The sequence below is a fragment of the Dermacentor silvarum genome, chromosome 3, assembly GCF_013339745.2.
Source record: "Dermacentor silvarum isolate Dsil-2018 chromosome 3, BIME_Dsil_1.4, whole genome shotgun sequence".
NCBI classification, from domain to species: Eukaryota; Metazoa; Arthropoda; class Arachnida; order Ixodida; family Ixodidae; genus Dermacentor; species Dermacentor silvarum.
In genome coordinates this window covers 179,695,763-179,708,211 of record NC_051156.1, presented here as the reverse complement: position 1 = coordinate 179,708,211, position 12,449 = coordinate 179,695,763, and the positions used below count along the sequence as shown (strand labels likewise).

At 49.0% G+C, this 12,449-nt stretch overlaps 1 protein-coding gene across 1 annotated transcript in view; it reads right to left on the bottom strand.

Moving 5' to 3' along the window:
* The window catches only part of LOC119446156 (mucin-2-like), a 192,220-nt gene extending 180,006 nt beyond the window's left edge, over positions 1-12,214 (bottom strand). The window contains exon 1 of the mRNA XM_049663953.1: positions 11,276-12,214. Within this exon, the coding sequence (XP_049519910.1) occupies positions 11,276-11,342 (67 nt within the window). The 5' untranslated portion in view covers positions 11,343-12,214. The remainder of the gene's footprint in view (positions 1-11,275) is intronic.
* Positions 12,215-12,449: the final 235 nt, after the last annotated feature.

Below are 12,449 nucleotides of genomic sequence, written 5' to 3'. Positions count from 1 at the left end.
GTATCCAGGCGCGGACTTGAAATAGCAAGGCACTGTCCTTTGTGTAATCGTAGAGATATCTCTCGCCTGATTTCTTTCTTGCCGTTTTTGTAAACCTCCATGACTTATTTTTTGTTTCAACCCTTTGCATCCAAATTACCGTCTACAACCCCGCTTCCTCGGCAGAAAGAAGTGGAGGTGGCTACCAACTAACTCGACTGGTCACTCCCATCTAATCACTTGACGCAGCGCGTTCGCGATGTGAGGTTAAAGCCCGTTCCGGTGCTGGCGTGCATTTATCACTCGCGCGATGCATCCACGTGTAACATTTCTTTCTTTCGAGACAATGCCCTCATCAGGAGCCTGCGCCGTTGGGTTGAGCGACAGATAACACAGAAGAAAGCGAAAGTGTGGAGAAGGGGATGCTTGGCTCCGCATTGCGGAGCGTGCGCCGAAAGTTGAATAACAGATAAACCAGCGGAAAGAGCAAGGGGCGTCGTTTGAGAATGGTGGAGAGCTACATCACACGGGGATATCTTAATGCCCGTTTTGTGATTTCGTGCGGAAAGATTGTAACCGAAAGTCTGAGATAAAAAAAAAAAAAGTGAGAGTGTTGCGAACCAGTGAGAGCAAGAGGCAATTTATTAAGGGCGCCGCGTGCGTAAAACGACTAAGAACTCGCGTTAGACTACTCTTGGGCGAACGTGGCTGCACCGCTACTCCCTTATATATATACACATGCCTGCATCTCCGCGCAGTAGACGATGCTATCTCGCGGCAGGCAGGCGCGAGCGCCGCGAGATATTTATCATATCCGAGAGGTGGCGATATAACGTCTAACGCGTAATACACGTGACGCCTCCTCCTCCTCTTCCTTCTTGGCGACTACATAACTCATCCGGAAACGAGTTCTTCACGACGCGCCGGTGAGCAGCCAGCCAGCATGACGTTGGCGCGCCCGCGACGCTGCTAAAAGAGAAATACGCGTTGTGATCGGTGTATGCTGCGCGTCGTCGCTTAACTCTCATGCGCTGGCGCGACAATCAAGAAGAACGTTTCTTCTCCCCCGCACTTTACCCGTCCAAAACAGTAGATCGACGTGAAGGCGAGGTAACAGCCGCTAGAAAAAAAAAAAAAGATACGAAAACGGAAAATTGAGATGAAAAGAACAGGACGAGAGACAAGAGAGACCTCGGGTGCGCGCGTAATATTCGGGCGGGCTCGGCGTCGCATACTGGCTATACAGTATATACATAACGTCCCCGCGCTTTCTGCGCGCTTAAGACGCATACACACACACACACATATATATATATATATATACACGCGCGCACGCAAGCGGGCGTAGGCGCCGCGTCGTCTTTAATTTCGGCCCGGTTCCTCCAGGAACGACCCGTGCTGCTGGAGCAATTTTCTCCTTCGTCGGCTCCACTTTGCTGCTGCTGGTGGCGACTATAGCCTGCTCCGAGGAAAGAACAAATGAATAAATGGAAAGAAGGATAGAGAGATAGAAGAGGGGTAGAATAAAGAGACAAAGCAAACGTCAGGAACAGATAACGCCTCACTTCTTATCCGCGATATTTTATCTGCCTCATATTTTCTCCTCCTGCTGCTCTTCGTTCTTCATCATCAGCATCATCTTCTTCTTCTCCTCCTTCTTCTTGTTTCCTCTCCTTATTTACTTCATCCTTGATCGTTGTTTTCCCGGTCACCATCTTTGTTATTTTCCGGCAGCTTTGTGCTGGTGCGTTTCCTTACTTCGGCGCAAGTTGCATGTTATATCCCTGGCGTGCGCGCGTCTTATACGGGATGTCTATATAGCCGCGCCTTACTTATCTGCGTTCCCCGAGCGTGCCGAGATGCCCGTGCGCGCACCTCGCGCGCACGGCACCGGAAAGATTCCTAATTGCGATTGCCCCGGACGGAAGGGGACAGGTTTCGTGAAAAGGGACGAACAAAGGAGGCGAGTCTGGTATAGTGTTTCTTGGTTTGGCCGCGAAAGGGCGGCTAGTTGGCGCAGCGCACGCGAGTTTGCGATGCACGCTGGACGGAACAACAACAACGACGTATAGTACAATGCACGGCGGCGTAAACGTTCCAGGCGATTAAAAGCGTGCAGTGGTGCTGACACGCGAGCCTCAGCATGAGGTGACGGAGGCCTAAAATATATCAACCACATGCAGCGTATCACCGACGCATTCGCGACGTCCGGCGTATATGGTAACGTCTCTATACTGCGTGAGCACCCATCTGTGTATAACACGGGCACACATGCATTCTTCGCGGCTATATCGGTCGAAAAGCTGATGTTCAAGATACGCGATTCGGTGCCACTGTATAGCTGTACGGCCATCCCGCTGCGTCACGTCACGCGACGGCAAACGCCGAAAATACGACGGAAGTGCGCTTCATGTGGTTGCGCTGCGTTAGCCTGATTGATTTTCGTTACTGTATTATCGTGATGTAGAGGCGTATAGACGGTAATTGCGGTGCTTGGTGGTATGCCTTGCGAAGTTGTATTTGTGCAGAAAGTATTGTAATAGCCTGGGAGGTCGGCTAACACGCAGGAGTGGCCCGAGCGATCTCAGAAATCATGAACGGGTTACTCTGTTGCGCAAATGTTCATGGCGGCAATTTTCGCCAGTAATACCATATTAAAGGTGGTCGTGGATCTCGGACTCGGGAAGGGCAGGTATCTCACTTCACGAACAAAAAAAAAAAAAAAAAAAAGAAAGACAATAAGAAAAGAGCTACAGGACTTTCAGCCGTACATGAACTTAATCTCCTCATAAAAGGCGCTTGAATGGTCGAAGCAGAACTCCACGGACGCAGCCTGCTGTCATAACGGAAAAACGCGCCAGCCTGAGTTACCGCCTAAAGCAGCCCTACAAAAATAAATATGAAATAGAATCGTGGCTATATACACGACGCACCCAGGTGTTCCGAGATGCTTGTCAAGCCCAATCCTTTGCGGGGAAAAAAAATCATACACTTCTTTTTCTTAATTAGGAAATTCGCCCTGCGGCATGAAAGGCGTGGAGTATGCATGTACTTCTTGTGCTCATTGAAGTCCAACAGGAATCTATGGTGCGGACCATACATCCACTGAAGGTAGTCAGGGGGGCGCGGCTATAGGGTGTAGCCCAATATTTGGTCACACACTTGGAATTCCTTATAAACATAGACTTCGGAAGCCCGTGGGCTACCTCTGTACAGTATAGTGTACGGCCTCTACAACTTTACAGCCTGTCTAAGGCAACTGCGATTAGCCCGCGGTGCAGACAGGCTGTGACTTCGCGCACTTTACACAAATCCCCTACGCGTACGCTACAGACAGTGTGCAACTACCCAGACAATTTCTGCAGACTAGCAGTATAGCTTACGTAAGGAAGGTCGATCGGCTACAGCTTCCCCAACGTTGTACTCATTTAGCTATAGCGTATGGCACAAAGCGGCGCAGGAGGTGACGCACTTCAGGAAGCACGCTGCCTGCAGCCCCGCTGCTGTCTTCCTATTTTTCTCGAGCCTTTCTCGTCGTCCCTATTATGCTCCCTTTGCCGGAGCCTGGCACGATATACCCCGGTGTCCCGCATGAAGGGCGCCATCCGACCGTGAACTCGATTGCGCGCGCTTGTGTACTGCGCGCCCGCGCGCGTCCATACGCGTCTGCGCGTCGGCGCGCCGAAGGGCGTTTGCGCGGTTATTACGCTTCATCGCAATGTATTAACTGTTGTGCTTGCGCGTGCGAGATCGACCGCGGTGGTCCGCACTTGTCAGGGGAGCACGGACGGGGCTGCGTCGAGATTGATTGAAGAGCGAACACCGGGGATTTCGACGGCGTTCGCGCGTCGTACGTTTTGTGCTGCGTGCGATAAGGAAACTCGGTTACACATACACGGCGATGAAGAAGGATGTGCGTTTGCCGAGGTTGTTTGGTTAAGTCATTGTGCAAAGATTATCCCTTTCTTTCTGACGACTAGTTAACGTGCTTTTTTGATAACGCGAAGTTGAGAAACTCTCTAAAAGCCGCCTCTCCCTTGCCCCGCCCTTTGTTTTAAACAGTTGGGGTGCCAAGATATCACCCATGCTTTGCTGCGTTCATGGTTGAGAGCTTCCAGTGTGCGGAACCTTTAAAGGTTTCGCAGCAAAGTCAGACTGATAAGGGTAGCGTGTTTATTCGTTGCAGATAGTGAATCGAGCGCATGTATATAGATACGGGTGAGTTCCTTAAACGTGTGTTTTATAATATATTGGAGCCCGGAATTACTTAACAGAGGGCCAAGTATAACCTTGGAAACCTAACCTAACGTCACCTTCGACGAAGTTCCGCTTCGGTGCCGTTGGCGGAGGTTATGTTCGTAAGCGTATTTACAAAGAATCCTCACAGACAACAGAATAGAGGTGCCGAGGTTATGCTTTGCAAATCGGGAGTACATGCAGTGGCCTTTTGGTGATATACGTATTGTTACGAAGCGATCCGTACGGTGGATGAACGCAATATTTGGCAGAGTGATGAAAACGACGATGGACACGTGACGATGGACCCTATCATATCCACAGCGCGCCTTAACCCATATATGAGTGAAATAAAGTATACAAGGAGGCACGTGCTTCCAGCCCTCTCCAACTGATTACCGAGCTAAATCTATCTATCTAGACTATTGAACATTAAACTTGTTGTTATCAGAAACCTCTGTGCTCATATTAGTCGATGAAATTCGTAAGTTCATAGGCTCACGGTTTAAATAGAGACAATATAGTTCGCAGCAAGGCGCATTTAGGCTTTTCTGTGGAGCGTGAAAATACAATTTTGTGAGCGAAGTAAGATGGCTAACAAGCAAGTCTTCCAAGAAAAGCGCAAGCCGCTTTAAATGTTTTCTTATTATAACACCAGTAACAGTAACTGCATGTATATTGATGTTCTAGTGTCCGCGGAAAGATGTATGATGTAAGTGTATGCAAGTTGGTTTGTCAAACATTTATGTAGTATGTTATGTATGGGTATACTTACGGTCTGCGCTCTCGTCTGTGAAATTGAGCTTCCTTTATCTGTGGAACTGAGCTTCTTTATGTGTTTTCGGACAATACGAAGCACATGTGTTTACCTATCTAACTGTATACATGTTCACCTTCTCCGGGTCCCTGGACTCACGTACAAAACTTTGTTATATTGCTGACTGACTTTTTTTTTTGTGATACTATTGTCCCACATTTTGTTACAAATCTTGCGACGTTTTTACTTTGTTTGGCAAACGACGAGCAATAGCCGGTGCCATCCAAATGTGCCAACCTCTCCTATCGCGTCAAACAGCGGGATGTTGGATGCAACGGCTGTCAAAGCTCTTGGGCGCTTCTGTTTAGAGCTGTTAATAGGGCAGCTGTCGTGACTCAACAACAAAAAGCAAGGTTCGAAAGTCAATGGCCAAACAGCGGGATAGCATAGCCGACTTGCTCGAAACAACGTATATAACTAACTTTTTTTTGTGTGTGTGTCCGCAATTTAGCGTCGTTGTGATGGCAGGGACTATCAAGCGAATCGAAAACCGTGTACAGAGGCGCCCGGACTGTTGGCGCTCCCTGATACAAATCCAGGCCCCAACAATCACTAAAATCAAAAGATAGAGAGAGAGAGAAAGCGAGCCGAAATACCAACGGCCTCAAAGTTGATACATTGCCCAGGATATAAATCCGATAGTTCGCGGGTACAAAGTTCTGTCGTCGCGGTGTGTTAGCCCCAAGTAATCCTTCTCGCCGGTGAAATCCCCTTTACGCGCGCTCTCCGGAACAGCCAACTTTTGAGACCTCGTTTCGCGAACCTGCTTTTCAGCCCGTAAACGGCCCGTCCCTCCCTTCGTCCGGAGGGATTGATCCGCACCGCCCTCTGAGTGTGCGGCGCTCTAGACAGAAACAGCGAGCCAAACAAGCAAACAAACAAACATAAGGTTCGGGTTAGTCCAGGCAAGGGAACAATTAGTGGAGAACACTGGGCCGTGCACGAACTCGCGTTGCGTAACAAGCACCGAAATTAAAACAAATGGAGTCCCAGTGGCTGCAGAGAGAGAGAGAGGAAGGAAAGAGCAGGGATGGCTCGGCAAGCGTCGTCAAGACGGCCGTCGTTTATTCTCAGGGGCAATGGATAACAACGCCGCCTTTAATGGATTCTCTGTGCAGGCCCCTCTGCTCCATGCTTGCATGGGGCTTGTGTGCGGGATACTCCGGGAGAGGACGCGCTGTAGGGTGAATAGGACGCCCCTCGGTTGCTTCACGGCGGAAGACGAAGGAAGAGGAGGCGGACGAGAGAAAAGGGGGGAAGCAGACAGATTACGGAGACGAAGACATTACGGCGAGGGGCAGCTCTTCTTCGCGCATAATCGGCTATTGCACCACGCGATCACGTCTGGCGCGCGCCTTTTGTCCGCTCCTGCGGATGTCGGCACGCTGATTCTTCGCTATCAAAATCGGCGTAAGAGTGAATGAAGGATGGATAAGTACTGATAAAAGAATGAAAGAGTACGCAAAAGCGGCCTGCGCGACCAGTTCATTTTACTGGGTAGATGACGAGCAATCTTCACACAAAGACCCTGCATGCGCGGTCGATGAAAAGGTGAGTGTTAAGGTGTCAGGCAACGAGCTCGCTTGAAACGTCAACAAAACGCGAACGTGGCGGGGCCGTGTTTGAGGTGCGGCGTGACCGCGTTTTTAATGGATGAGTGTCGCGTCGTGAAGTCATTGCGCTTTGGTCTGGGGCAGTGCTCGGGGTGTCGACGGCGCGCTTGCGACACGTTCAAGTCTGAAGACGGGGCAGTCTGGGGCAGACGCAACGCGCACTGCGCTATTCCGTCACAGCTGGCGTGACGCGTCGGGTGTCCCATAAACGTGATTCGTGGCCATTTCTTGTTTTGCTGCGTGTACATTCGTTAAACTGTTTAGGCGTATGACGCACGAGGCTCACGTATAGAAAGGAGGGTCCACGACACGCATGCGCAGAACGTTATGTCCGCGTGTACCGTGCACCCGTTATTTTTATTATACAAGCTCTGAGAGCCTATGCATGCTGAACTTGGCTGTTGTCGCTTACTCGAAGCAGCAACACCCTTTCCGGAAGACATTCCTTGGTTGGGGTAAAAGCTGAGAGACCTTTCAGATGACATCAGTCGTCGTCATCGGACGATGCTACAAGTATCAAAGGTACGTTCTTATCAGCAGCTATGAAGTCCTGCTACGTTACCCTGCGCGTACACACAATAGTATCGATGCGTTCAAGTTTTTCAAAGGTCACTGAAACACTGGAAGAGGTTCAGAAGGAGACAAGATCTCCCATCTCTGTTTTCTTTCATCGACGCACTAGAACATACGCAAAAGCTACCAGTGCAAAACGAAAATATGCAAGCGCGCCCCAAACTCAATTTAAATTTCGCTAACGAGCCACCGAACATTAAAAAAAACAATAATAAAGAAATTGAATGCCTCTCGACTTGCTCTTTATTGTGGCATCATTTGGCCGGATTTCAATAAGTTCGTTCCTCGTTACCGTGCACTCGTGTACAGCGTGTGCATGCTTAGAATGCGTTTGCAAGGGCTCTTCCCACTGCAACGTTAAATTTCTAGCTTTTTAACCAAGATGATGAAAGTGAAAAGCCGTTTTGAATCTTTGTGTGTAGATTAAGTATACGCATGTCTCAAGCGCACCGTGGATACGACCCGCTTCTAACGTTATATAATGAAGGGTTTCACTTTCATCTTCCGCCTACGATGAGAAAAGAAGTGATATTCCTGTAGCGCAACGTATTCATACCCCGTTTCGAAGAAGTTCCTCCTCGTCAGACCTCAAAGAAATGGATCATCACATATGAATTGCTTTTTCGAAGAGCAACTAAGCCAGTTTTCATGTTTCCGCAAAAGAGACGAATGCTTTTCAAAATGAGATTCCTGGAGTGATCAAAATTTTTCCTGCCATCGCTACAAAAGCAAGGTTACCATCTTGCGATGCTCGTAACTTGAGCAATGTCGCGTTGCCTTTGTCACGGGTGCAGCGTGGTGAAGTCAAACTAACATTATTTCGGCTCGTTGTGTCCAGAAAAACTTCTCGGCTGAAAGCACGGTCTTCATATAACCTTCATCTCATTTTTGTATGCCCCTGTATAACACCGCAATTAGCGAACAAACTTTTAATCGTTGTTAAAGTCTTTTTTTTCCCCTTTTTTATTGTTCTCGTTATCATTCAGCTGCTTGGTTAAACTGGATGATAGTGAAGAACGACGCAAAGTAATCAGTGTTCTTCCCAGCTCGTTTTTCATTCGCCTGAAGTGTCTTTTCATTTTCGCTCAAGCAGGGAAAAAAGAAAAAGAAACAAAGTGCTTGGCGCCGCAGGTCATTGCGAATTGAGTGTTTTCCAGGAACATGAGTCAGAACTTAAGCGCATACGCTGTTATACCAAATAACTATAGCTATAGTTATTTGGTTCCATGTTAAGGAAAAGAAAGAGACTCGGTTTAACTCGGGGGCAAACCTCAGCAGATACGCTGGGGTTTAGCACAGGCGTGGTATTACTTCCACAAAAAAGAAATGCAAGTATTTTTAAGTGATAATGAAGGCGCTCAGTCTGTTGCACGCAGACCTGCAATCTTTTGCTTTGTTCTAAAAGAGGAACGAAGAAAAAAATCAATTAGTTCGTTCTAATTGTGCTCATTCCTTCAAAGAACAAAACAAGTGCGTTAAGGTGAACATGTTATGCGTGCTACCACTAGCGAAATACAAAATACATTGCTCGATATCATTAGTATGAATGAACAAAAAAAAGGACCTTATCATTATATTCGCTTCTTTCAAGCACAAACAATGAAATCAACCGGTCGCCCGTGTTGTCTGATAAAAAAAGTGTTTTTCCGTGCTAATTCGTGCGAAACAAAAGCTAAATTGAGGACAAGTGACCGAAATAGTGCAGCAGAGCTAGACGCAGTGGCATTATTTCCAGCTTCAAGCCCGTCTTTTCCCTGAAGCTTACAGAAGAGCCGCGCGCTGTAAGCACGAATACGCGTGACCCACACGCTGCAGGGATTCCGAACGTCCGTGAGCCGGCGTGTCAACGGCCGCGCGTGCAAGGGAGCTTTGAAAGCGGAAACAAAGCGTGTTGTCAGTTTCTAATTACGCGAAGCCGCGAAAGCGGCGTTTTGAGGCTGCTGCCACTGTTTTACCCTGCTCCCGTTCTTCCTTCAGTTGAGACTCCTATAGGCTGGTATAATGTCATGATTCTATTTCGATGCTATTCCTTTGTGTGCTTCGTCAGTGGTCTGAGCGGCGCAGCGCCTACGTCATCGCCGCGATCGCCTGACCGTGAGTGGCAGACGGGAAATAAATAGCATCGAGCAAAATGAATCCTTACTTTATACCGACACCAGGCATAGGTTTCCTGCATGTGACGGCACAGTACTTAAATGTATTATATCTATCGCACAGAAACAACTTATGCCACACCCGGCATCCGGGTAATTGACTAAGTGACCTTTTCTTTTGTTCAATTATATGGACACTCCCGGCGCATTTCTGCCGTCGGTGTCGCCGTGATGTTCCATATAAACTCCAAGGCGATAACATCGTTGCCACACGCCGTATGCTGTATGTGCGTGTGGAAGCTTGCGAGGGTCAGCCGACGATCGCGGCTCAATCGATCACGACGAAGCGCGCCGTCTTCCGTCGCGCACGAGGCACTGGGGGAAGGGGAGGGAAGAGGGGGGGGGGACCGTTCTACTCCGGCTGCCGCTGCGTACGGCGCGACCGCGCGGGCTTCGTATCTTGAAAGCGATCTGCGATGTGGACAAAGTGCACCGAATACTGGTAATTTCACATGCGCTGTGCTTTCGACGCTTAGTTCGCGTTTAAGCGAGAGGCAGCACGAAGGTCAATTCGCTCCCTACGGCTGCCGCGCTGCCTCACTCCAGCGTTTTGACAGCGAGTTTCCGCGGTCATCGAGTGAGATGTGTTCATGTTTACCTGTGCGAACGTGGAATTGTGCTTGTTAATTTCATTAGCAAGCGAATGTTTACAAGATTATAGGGCCTATAAAACTACTATCCTTACTTCGTATAGCTGTCTACTAATTTGCTATCGCAATCGATGCTCCACCTTACGGGCGACACTGCGACTTTTTTTACTTTAAAATAATTTGAAGGAATTACTTTTATTTAAGAAAAAAAATGAAAACAAAAAATTTGGACGCTTAAGCTTCGCCTTTAAGAGTGGAACGCGATATCATTCCAAGATTCCTGGCTGCTTATCAGGCTTTTTTTTTTCGTATATTTAAATTACAATCTGACGTTATCACACCTGTATATTGTGTACAAGTCATACTTTACGTTTTTTCTGCCGGATTTTACTTTGAGAAATTCAATTTTTGTTCACAAGCGCCTTGCGCCACGCGAAGGGCCTGCCCGGTCGGGGTGGTTCGGGATGATGTGGTTCGGCATTATTATTTCCGCCAACGACGCCGGCGCTTACGCCGACGCCGGATTTTCTGCGACACGGGGCCCTTAACACTATCATGTTATAAATGGATATGCGGCCCTATACTGCACCTATGACAGCAACATTTTATCACAGTCACCGCTTGAGTAGAACGTCCGAGGCTTAAGAGAAACACGTGCACTTCTTAATTTTTTATGGAAGCGTGAGAGATATTACGATGTCTTTTCATCTGTACATCTGAACGAAGCAAAAAAAATTACGTTTATATTGAAAAATAGGTCATTCTCATTTTATACGAAGCCGTAAGTTCCCATGTGATCTACCGCGTATACAAAAGTCAGAAGTCATTCCATATACTGTAGCTCTTGATGCTGCTCCATACGAACAGCGTGAATACGTAGCGCGAATGATTGCGCACTTAAGCGAGGGTTCGTAAAAGGGGCTCCACACCAAACGATTCACTGGCAACTCGGACTTCAGTATCGACACTCGATAGAATTTTCGGATCTAGACAGCGTGTAAATATTCGTAGGGAAGAAGTATTGATATCTGACGAAACCGCCGCTAATTCATTTTATAAGTGGCTAAATTGCTTTTTTTTTTTGCGTCGCTTTACCACTTAGCCAACATGTACATTTGTCGCTCGACTTATTCCAATGCTGTTGCATTGCACTTGACAGATTTAATTAATACGCGCTGGCGCCATCATCAACATGTTTGACCAAAGTGGTAAGGGTAGTGAATAATGCAAATTCATCGCACGTCGTTTGCATTCCGGACAAACTAAGAAGAACGGCGCGACAGTCGAGAAATAAAGAGCGGAAAGCGGACTTACCTGCAATGCAGCGTCCTGTGAAAGTCCATAAGAGTAGGATGGCAGCCACTTTTAACTTTGGCATCATGACGACTGGTTGATTTCGGCCGAAACAGCCAACTCCAGGTTCGTGATGTATCTCTCGCCAAAACAACTCGAGCTATCCCAGGGCTTTTAGATGCTCAGCGAGGGCGTCCTCCCGCTGTGTCGATCCGTGTCGGACGTCCCGTAGAGAGCGACGCGGATAACGAAGAACTAGAGGTTCCGTTTCCTGGCCACACAACTTTAGGCACGGAGAGGTTCCCGTTCAAAGGAGCAAAATCGGCGTCGTTCTTGACACTTCAGAAGGCACGCAAGATTTCCGGATGAAAAGGATTCAACTTTCGTTTCCGTAGCGTCTCGGTTGAAGCAGAGTTTGGTTGTCCAGTTGCAATTGCCACTTTTGCTCACCTATCAGACTGCAATGTATCGTCACGTCTCTGTAAAGCACAGGCAAGAAGTTACTGTACTTGCCTTAATGACAACTCAGCGAACGGCGATTCCAAAGTTTCGCACGAAGTTCGTATTCGGCGCAGTCCCCCTACCTTCCAGAAACGCCGTGGACCAGTTTGCGCACCGACACTCGTGTTGTCGCCAACGTGTTGTTCGAGCCAATCGCACTACCTAACCGAACTGCGCGAGGACCGCTGTCACCGCTCTCGTTCGCAGCACGAGAACTGTCACGACTCGCCGGGGGCCACCGGGCGAACCCGCTGAAGGTGCGTTACGCGCACGCCGCAAGCGGGGCGAACCACGGGGGCTGAAGCGTTGTCCCAAAACAACGCGCGCCGCACGCCGAAGAGGTGCGCGGACCGGAGAGGAGAAGGGAGCGATGCGTACCCGACTTCAGCGCGGAGCACTTTGAGAGCAGCACCGGCAGCACCACCACGATGTCGCCGACGCCGGCTGCATCCCGCGGCGGCGCCTCCCGGGCGGACAATAAAAATTGGGGGGTGGGGAAGCGAAAGTCAGAGGAGGAAGCAAGAGGAAAGGCGGAGAGTGAGCCCAGCAGCAACGCCGCGCGCGCGCGCGCGTCCGCTCCCTCTTTTCTCGACTTCCTCTCCTCTTCTTCTTCAGGTGGGAAGAAGGAAGAGAGCGGTGCTGCTGCGCGTGGCACTGCCGTCGTCAGCTGCTACAGCCGCCGCCGCCGCCTCAG